The sequence below is a fragment of the Cervus canadensis genome, chromosome 22, assembly GCF_019320065.1.
Source record: "Cervus canadensis isolate Bull #8, Minnesota chromosome 22, ASM1932006v1, whole genome shotgun sequence".
In the NCBI taxonomy this organism is placed as follows: Eukaryota; Metazoa; Chordata; class Mammalia; order Artiodactyla; family Cervidae; genus Cervus; species Cervus canadensis.
In genome coordinates, this window is record NC_057407.1 from 58840538 (window position 1) to 58850963 (window position 10426).

The window sequence follows — 10426 nt, forward strand, 5'->3', positions numbered from 1 at the left end:
TGACTCATTGGAAAAGACCCTGATGCTGGGAGGGATTGGGGGCAGGAGGAGAAGGGGATGACAGAGGATGAGATGGCTGGATGGCATCACTGACTCGATGGGCATGAGTTTGAGTAAACTTGGGGAGTTGGTGATGGACAGGGAGGCCTGGCGTGCTGCAATTCATGGGGTTGCAAAGAGTCGGACACGACTGAGTGACTGAACTGAACTGAACTGACTGAAAGAGAGAGGAAGAGATGGTAGCTAAAACGGTTTTTATTTTGCATTTTTAAAGCAGAAAAAAAAAAACCCACTGGATGACTTAAGAATTTATTAAGCTTAGTGTGGGTGTTAGAATGACAAGTGATACTAGTGGAAGACCAAACATAGAGGATAATTTGCAAAAACATTAGAAGGTAGATTAATAGACAATCCATGTATAGTGTTGCTTATATGCCAAACAGTAATCAGCATGCATTTCACAGGTCTTTCACCCCAGATATTTACAGATATTACCTCAATGGCCATTGGAACAACTGAGATACATGGTATTACTGTCTCAGATTTGTACTTGGGAGAACCTGAAGCAAAGAGCCATTAAATGACTGCCACAGATTATAGGTGTTAAGTGGCAGAGCTGAAAATATTAATATGCTTTAAGTCTAATTCATTATACTATGTCATTGTATTGCCCAATTAATTCATGGAAGTGAATGAGAGAAAAAGCACATCATGAACAGGTTCTCAACAAGTTTGCGACCCCATGAATCACAGCACACCAGGCCTCTAGATGAGTGATCACACCGTTGTGATTTTCTGGTTCATGAAGATCTTTTTTGTTCAGTTCTTCTGTGTATTCTTACCACTTCTTCTTAATATCTGCTTCTGTTAGGTCCATACCATTTCTGTCCTTTATCAAACCCATCTTTTCCTGAAATGTTCCCTTGGTATCTCTAATTTTCTTGAAGAGATCTCTAGTCTTTCCTATTTTGTGGTTTTCCTCTATTTCTTTGCATTGATCGTTAAGGAAGGCTTTCTTATCTCTCCTGGCTATTCTTTGGAACTCTGCATTCAAATGGGAATATCTTTCCTTTTCTCCTTTGCTTTTCGCTTCTCTTCATTTCACCGCTATTTGTAAAGCCGCCTCAGAAAACCATTTTGCCTTTTTGCATTTCTTTTCCATGTGGATGGTCTTGATCCCTGTCTCCTGTAAAATGTCACGAAGCTTCATCCATAGTTCATCAGGTTCTCTGTCTATCAGATCTAGTCCCTTAAATCTATTTCTCACTTCCACTGTATAGTCATAAAGGATTTGATTTAGGTTATACCTGAATGGTCTAGTGGTTTTCCCTACTTTCTTCAGTTTAAATCTGAGTTTGGCAATAAGGAGTTCATGATCTGAGCCACAGTCAGCTCCCAGTCTTGTTTTTGCTGACTGTATAGAGCAGTTGCCAAATTTCTATGAATTAAATTATATGATATTTTGAGAACATATCCTAAAAGGATATGACTTTAAGAGATCAGCCAAGGAAGCACTGGAAATATAAAAGGATGAATATAACTAAGTCCCCACAATGAAACTGAAAAATAGCAAATTATTAAAGATAAAATTTTACTCACAGAGAAATAGCAAATAATCTGGTGGTACATCTATCTGTATAACCAAACTAAAAGAAACTGGAAAATAAAATATTTTAAGTACTGAAAGCAAGTTTCTGTCTTTCTACATTCATACCCAAATGAATGCTTCTTTGAGAACTCACAAGTGATATTCTCAGATAAGTGAATAAGGAGGTACTTTCACTAAAGAGAACTAAGTAAGTGTTTATAACACAGAGAAGAAAACTAAACTGTAAATTAAGAGTGGGAGCAAAAAGAATTGTGAGTGGTACATTTATAATTGTCACTAAAATTAAAGGAATATTGATATCAATTAATATTTAATATAATTATAATTGCAATCAAATACAATATAGATAATATTTAAACTTCATTATTAAATAATTTATTATTAGTGATGTATTCTATACCTGTAAATGACCATTTATAAGTCAGAAGCAGGATGTATTCACAATTAAAATATTTTCAGTTCATTTACTATTTAATTAGCAAAGTAGATGTACTGATTAATGAAGACTAAGTTAAGACAAGTATGCATATACAGTTTATAGGAATTTATTAAAAATATATAAAAGAATGTGTCATAGATAAAATAATGTGTCATAGATAAAGAGCAAAAAGAATAGAAACTTAAAAATATGATTTAATTCACAGTAGGTAAAGGCGGAAAAAACACATAAAGATTTGTGAAAAGCACAAATTAAGTTGTTAGAAAATAATCAAAAGTGCCAACCTCCACAATAAAATAAGATCACTATGATTAAAAGGACTCAGGACCTGAAAATAAAAGTTTTGAAATATACATAATAGGCATAACCAACTAAAATCAATAAAAAATACTGCCCAATATATGTGAATATCAGACTTTCAGACTTTATACATCATAGAAGGGATAGAAACCATAAATGATAAAATGAATAACACTAGTTCAGTACTTGACTAAACCTAATCATACAGCCTCAATATATTTAAAAAATACAAAAAAAATTTGCAAATCCACATCATCTTTCTCCATCTTTGCATAAGAAAATTCAAACATTTTTAAGGCTCTGGAAGATCTTAAAGAATAAATTGCACTAGATGGATGTAATAGGACCCTGCTCTGCTCAGTTCCCATCTCCTGTAAGGACTTTCAGCATCGTATCTTTCCCCCACATGTATCTCAGAAGGAGATGCCAAAGATGGGCAGTAGGGTCCATGACATGGAGAGGTGCAGTATCTGAGTTTCTTAAATATATGAAACAAAAAGAGCATAGGAAGCACTGTTCAATACTCTGTAATAATCTAAGTGGGAAAACAATTTGAAAAAAGGAGTTACATGTATATGTATAACTGTGTCCCTTTGTTGTACACCTGAAATTATCAGAACATTGTTAATCAACTCTGCTCCCGTATAAAATAAAAATTAAAAAGAAAAATGTTGCATTGCGTGAAGATATTGCCTGTTAGTTACTGAAACTGGGGTTTTTATATTAGTTTATATTTTGGCTGTGTATTCGAAATAGTTCATAACAAAAAAAGTGAAACCACAAGACTAGTTTTATGATAGGGATATAAATTGTTTTAAAACATTAACAGAATAATAAAAGTATTCTATAGGATATATGACATTTACATCAAAAATCTCATGAATGAGAATTCTAAAGGTGTGTCTTAGAGTAATAACCTGAGACTCCCAAAGATCTTCATTCTTATATAATTTGGATAAAAGAAAACAAAAGAAAAATACCAACAGACAATACACATGCATTGTTGACAAGTTCCTGGAAAAACTTATTGGAAACCAGTAAGCCCTAGAAATCTAACAAAATGCCATTGCCTTAGCATAATTTTGTAATTCTATCTGATAAAACTGTGTACCTTTATAGGTAATGTGGACATAATAATCTGCCCTTTATTAGTTTTATAGAGCACTGGCAATGATGTTTGATCTTGTGTTTTAATTTATACATGGTATTTGTTTAATATATTGAGTCACAACTAACTATTTGAAAACATTTTTCCAGGTCTAATATGTGAATTACAGAAAGAAAAGCAATAGTCTATAGCCAAAATGATTTAATTTAAAGTACTCACTAATTGACAAGAGAATATGGATATGTGATATACGAGTGACCAAAATATCTATCCTATTTGGCAAATAATTTCTCTTGAGTCAATCTCTTTATTGCTTTTTTAACAATTCCTCCCCCAAGACATATTCCTGACTAGATAGAGCTCAGATTGGAATCTTCTGAGTCGCCTGCACTGCAGGCCTTCTTTATTGTTGAGCTAATGGGGAAGCCTCCTATCAGTTCTAAAAATTGTGAATCCCTGTGTCATACACTTGAAACTTATAAATTATAAATAAATTATAAATTAATTTTAAAAAGTGTAAATATATAAATAAATAAGCACCAACTGAAAACAGTAAAAAGTGCTGCTGAAGATTTATGATTATCAGAAGCAACTTTTAGATTTTAAGTATCAGAGATGGGATAGAAACTATAAATGATATGAGGAATAATACTAGTTTATTACTTGACATAATATAATAATATAAATTCAATATTTAAATAATTATGAAAAGAAAGAAAACTTCACAAACTTCTCTCTCGTGTTTTATGTATGAAATAATAAACATGTGTGAGGATACTGAAGATCTGAATAAAGCAGAAAAATCAACTAACTTGGCCAAATAGAACCATGTTCTGCTCAATTGCCATCTCTTCTGAGTGTTTTCCAGCACCATAAGACCCAACTTATATGCCTCAGGAGGAGATGCCAAAGGTGAGCAGTGGGGTCCATGACATGGAGATGTGTGAAAATCCTAAACAAAAGTGTCATTGTGTGAATACTTACTGATGATAAGTTATGCATAGTCAACTGCTCTTTGCATTATTTTCTACTTCTGGCTGTGAGCTGTTAATAGTTCATAATAAAAAAAATACTAAATCAAAACACAGTATCATTTTAAAGTGGAAAGCATATTGGTAAAACAAACAAACAAAAATAAAAATAAATAAGTTTTGAGAAATCTAAAGTAAATTTTGGCATTTCTCTCAAAAGTTTTATGAATGAGGATTCCATTACACCAGTACTAATATCTACATGTATTTCTTAGAATAATAATTTAAGATACTCAATGATCTTCACTGATATATAAGGTGAACAAAGGAAAAACCAACCAAAAGAAGCAAAGAAAGAAAAACCTTTCTTCCTGATATGGTTGACAGGTTTTGGTAAATAGTTTGCAAATTATTAAGCCCTCCAAATCAAACACATTGTCATTGCCTTAGCATCCTTTGGTCATCCTTTGGTAAATCTGTCTTTCATAAATTTCTACCATTATGAGTACTATGGGTAGAATTATCTGACGTTTATTAATTTTATAGAACAATAGCAGTGCTTTATTGATTTCAGCATGGTGGGTGGTGGTGGTTTAGTCATTAAGTCCTGGCAAACTCTTGAGACCCCATGGACTGTAGCCTGCCAGGCTTCTCTGTCCATGCGATTCTCCGGGCAACAATATTGGAGTGGGTTGCCATTTCCTTCTCCATTCAAGGTGGTAGTCATATTAAATACAGTAAAGTAACACAAGCTAATGACTGGACAAATTCTTTCAAGTCTCATAGCTGAATTACAAAAGAAAAAGACAAGTCAATGAGAAAAAGTAACTTATTAGTTGAACATTTTCTCTAATTGGTCAGAGAAAACAATTATATTACATACCTCTGACTAAACGTGTACTCGATTTGACAAATAATTTCTCTTGAAACACTTTCCTTATTGCTCTTTTAACATCTTTGTTCCAAAGGCTGTAGGTCAAAGGGTTTAGCATAGGACTCACAAAGATAAAAAACAGCTGCAATTTTGGCCTGCTCTACAGATGCCTCAGAAGGTGACCTTAGATACATCCAGAACAGTGTCCTATAAAACATAGTGACAACTGTCAGATGAGACCCACAGGTGGAGAAGGACTTGCACCTCCCTTCTGGAGAATGCACTTGTAGAATGGCTGTGAAGGTGATGATGTAGGAGATGAGGATGATGGTGAGAGAAAACACGAGGTTGGAACCAGCCACCACAAAGATGGCAGTTTCATTGGCATAAGTATCTGAGCAGGCTAGGACTAGGAGAGGTGGGTCCGCACAGTAAAAGTGGTTGATTTCGTCGGGTCCACAGGAGAGGCAGAGCATCAGGATGGTCTGGGTAAGACCACTTGCAAAGCCATAAGTATAAGGAGCAGCAACGAGAGAGAGGCAGACACCTCGGGACATTTTGGTGCCATATAACAAGGGTTTGCAGATGGCCATGTAGCGGTCATAAGCCATTGCTGTGAGCATATAGCTATCTGTGAGCCCCAAGGAAATGAAAAAGTCAAACTGTGTAAAGCAACCAAGGAAGGAAATGGTTTTTCTCTTGGATAGGAGATTGACCAGCATCTGAGGCGTGACATTGGTAGCATAACAGAGATCTACAAAGGAGAGGTGGCTGAGGAAGAAGTACATTGGAGTCTGAAGCTTTGAGTCAGTTCTGATGAACAAAATCATGCTCATGTTGCAAATGACTGTGATCAGGTAGATGACTAGGAAGACCACAAAAAGGACAGGCTGCAAGTCAGCTCGATCTGTCAGTCCCAGGAGGATAAACTCAGTCACATCTGTGTAGTTTTCCTTTAGCATTGTGTTTGCTCAGCTTCCATTGATTTCTAAAATAAAGGAAATAAAAATTAATTGGTCCTTTGTCTTTTTTCCATTACTCACATGGTGTCATCTGATGCCTGCCTCTCTCAAACTTCTAAATACATGTCGTATAAATGGCTGATTCATGTCAGTGTATGGCAAAAACCAGTACAATGTTGTAAAGTAATTAGCCTCCAATTAAAATAAGTAAATTAATTTTTAAAAAAAAGTAACCTAAGAGACTTCCCTGGGAATCCAATGGCCCTACAATGCAAGGGGCGAGAGTTTGATCCCCAGATAGGAAGCTAAGATCCCACATGCCTCATTGACAAATAAAACAAAACAAAACAAAATATAAACTGAAGCCGTATTATAAGAAATTCAGTAAATACTTTAAAAATTGTCCACATTGAAAAATTCTTTAAAAAAGCACAGAAATATCCTAGTAAGTATGTATTTGATGTTTTCAATAGTTAATATAAAGTTCCTTTACATAAAATAGTCATATTTTCCAATGCTTTTCTGCAAGTCTTTTCCTATATGAAAATCTTTTACCTTTTCTGCAATTCATTCTCATGAATTGGTCACTGACATTTTCTCTTAAACATTGCTTTTCTTTCTAATTACAGTCCTTTGTTTTCAGTGTAATTTTGGTGCAGTGTCTAAACAATCAGTCAATAAAGCTCATGCGTTTTCTCAGCTGAGTGGACTTAAAGAAGTAGAGCAGATGGTACTTACAGGGCCAGTGTCTGTCTACCTGCCGCTCTAACCTCAGGGACATTTAAGTTAATCCCCCCATCACAACATAAAGTGATGCCTGTTCACTTCATCCACTCTTGCCTGCCTCAGGTGGCCCTCACATCACCAAAGCTTGTTTCACTTTTAAGACATCTCAGGCTATCCTTAGCTTTGTATGTTGTAGCCAGTTATTGAGGGCATAAGTTGGTTCATGGGACACAAAAGTAAGTCATTTCTTGTTTCTATAAAAATAGATAAGCATACATTACACAAAAATATGTGTATTTTTATACAAACACACAAATGTATATCATTGATATTAAATATTAAAGGAGGGACTAATTAGGGGAAAATAATATATTAAAAGTTTTCTCTTGGGGGAGGAGACAATTATTTTAAAATGATTGTCAGACACATCCCCAAACCGTAATGATTTTGCTGAAACTACCCTCATTTTAACTCTTACAGTTTCCCTTTTACAGAGGGTAAGAATAAACTCTAAGATACAGATTTGATTCAAGTTCTTTAAAACATGTAAATGGTCACACTGATAATAATAATTATATTACCTATAAAACTGTGATATTATGTGAAAAATCATAAGGTACACTTCTCAGCTTTTGTGAATGATAAAAGAGACCATAAAGGCAATGCTGGAAAAGTCTATACTTTTGTTCAATAGCAGGAAATAACCAGGTATGTCATTGTGATAATGACTCTTATTAAAAGCTACAATACAGGGATGGATACAGATCACGTTTAAAGCACTTTGTAAATGAAGAACCACCCCTGCTTTCTCGCCCGTTTACACTACTTCCTTATCCTGCTGAGATATTTGAATTTATTGACCAGGGTGGTAAAATGCAAGTGAAAGTGAAAGTCACTCAGTCATGTCCAACTCTTTGTGACCCAATGAACTATACAGTCCATGGAATTCTCCTGGCCAGAGTTCTGGAGAAGGTAGCTTTTCCCTTCTCCAGGGGATCATTCCCAACCCAGGGATCAAACCCAGGTCTCCCACATTGCAGGCAGATTATTTACCAGTTGAGCCACAAGGGAAGCCCATGCTGAAGTCATTTAAATCAATGAGATCACAATCATTTGGTTTCCTTTTATAAGCTCCTAGGCTTATTGTCATAACAAGCAAACATTATTTTGTTTCTGGATTGTTTCTTTAATCTCAATATTTATTAAATCATCAATCAAGACCCCCAAATAATTAACATCTCCATTCCATTTTTACTGTGTGGAAATGAGGCAATGCAAGCAGTCAATGTGTTAGATCATTTACCTGAATTCTTCATGGTTATGACATTTCTTCACAAAAACAGAGAACCACATCCTACATGATGGGGCAAGGAAAACTCAGAGAGAAGTGGGCAGAAATGGCTCTGGAGTCTAACAAGCTTTGATCTCTGGACAATCACCCTCATGCTGAGACTCTGTCATGTGGTCTTTGATCTATTTTTTTTCCTATTATTTCACTCCAAGGTACATTTATAAATATTTGTACTATGAGAATAATAGAAGAGTTTAAACCTGCTTATTTTTTTCATCTGTATGTTAATGAAGGTGGTAATTTTCACTTAATGAGGTCTCACACTTACCTTTCTGAGGTAAGTGTCCAAAACAATTAGTCCAATACTTAGAAATGACTCCTGAATCTGAGAGTCACATTTTAGCATTTGTCAAGCTGAACTGTATCTTACATTTAATGTGTGCTCATGGCATCCTCTTTTGTGGGGCAAACATAGCATATCACTTGCATCAGGTGAAAGTTGGTGGCAATTAGAGGGGGCAATATGGGAGAAAGTGGACTTCACTGGTCGCCCAGACAGTTAAGAAATGCCTGCCATGCAGGAGACATGGGTTCAGTCCCTGGTTCGGGAAGACTCCTGAGTAGGGAATGGCTACCCACTCCAGGATTCTTACCTCGGGAAGTCCATGGACAGCGGAGCCTGGTGAGCTATGGTCCATGCAAAGATTTGCACACGACTGAGTGACAAGCACATTCACTCTTTTTTTCACTTTCATAGTAGAAAGTACTCAATAACAGTACTTACTTAGCTGATGGTCTAGGTAGCACTAATACTTTTTTACCCACATTACAGAGAAAGAGAAGAAAACCAACTTTAAAAAAAACTTTGCCTAAATTATAACATAATAATGATTTTCATACAACTTTCAATGAAGAATGTTTCTCACATTGTACTCATTCTAAATATGTACTGTTATTTTTTATGCAAACTCAGATTCTTTTATTGACTGACTTTAGAATTGTTTATAAAAGCATTTGCTAATTTATAAGAATAGATTTCAGGCCATAATTTTATTTTTATTGATTAAAGTATCTGTTTCTAATTTCCAAAATATATTTTAACAATACCAAGTCCTACCTGTGAGAGGAGAGTGATTTCCTAGGGACATCACTGATGTGAAGAACCTGAGAAGTTTATACCAGAATGTCACAGATGGACCAGCTCCTTAAGGTTCAATTATTTTTCATAGAAAACCATTTAGGCTACAAACAAACATGAGCGTTTTACTTTTTTAAAAATCTTAAGTTCATCGAAGACGTGACTTCTTGCCACACCCCAAGATCATCAGGGAATCAAATCTCCTGAAATGGTAAAGCAATGGGACTCATTGTTTGTTTTAACTTAAGCCTAAATGTCTTGATATTTTGAGCTGATTGGGGGATATATTAAGTTCTCCATATTTTGTAGATATTAAGTTATACTAAATTAGATACGCATACTGGTCCAATAAACATTGACTTTATATTATTAGATTATGTCAAGCAATAAGCAAGTTTTATTCCTAACATCATTTCTAGTTTCTATCCCATCCCTAATACTTAAAATCTAAAAGTTGTTTCTGACATTCACAGATCTTCAGCAGTTTATTTTATTGTGTTTAAATTTTCAACATGCGAGATAGAAGAGTGCATGATGTAGGAAAACCACTGGACAATCAGTCAACTTTAGTTAGTTGGGCTACTTATATCCTGATTCTAAACCTTGTTCTTTGTATTATAAAATAATAAATATTTAGCAAAGAGAATATGGTGGCTATACCGATAACTTAAATGCATGGTGATTCTTCTTTTGTCAGCCTAGCCCATCTAGACCTAATGTCTTTTTTCTCTACATTTTTTTTGCCCACCTGAAGTTTAATCATTAGATTCCATCATTAGAGCTCCTTTGGTTTCGAATTTCTGAGTTTGGCCAGTAGGAGAAACCAGGAGCATAACAGAGGTGAGAGTATAATCAAAAAGTATCCAAATTTCTTTCTCATTTCCCCCCAGTTTCACAATGAAGTGCTAAGGTGGCTGCATTCTTCCGAGGAAAATTCCTGCTGAGGTGTGTGTTGAGATGCGGCCTGGGATGTTCTTCCTGGATCTAGTTTCACCGGATTCCTGACAG

General features: G+C 35.2%; 1 protein-coding gene across 1 annotated transcript in view; it reads right to left on the reverse strand.

Annotated features, from left to right (window-relative positions):
- Positions 1–6263, reverse strand: part of LOC122424726 (olfactory receptor 5M9) — a 21152-nt gene extending 14889 nt beyond the window's left edge. Inside the window, exon 1 of the mRNA XM_043442844.1 lies at positions 5667–6263. Coding sequence (XP_043298779.1) covers positions 5667–6263 — 597 coding nt within the window. The remainder of the gene's footprint in view (positions 1–5666) is intronic.
- Between the last annotated feature and the right edge of the window lie 4163 nt (positions 6264–10426).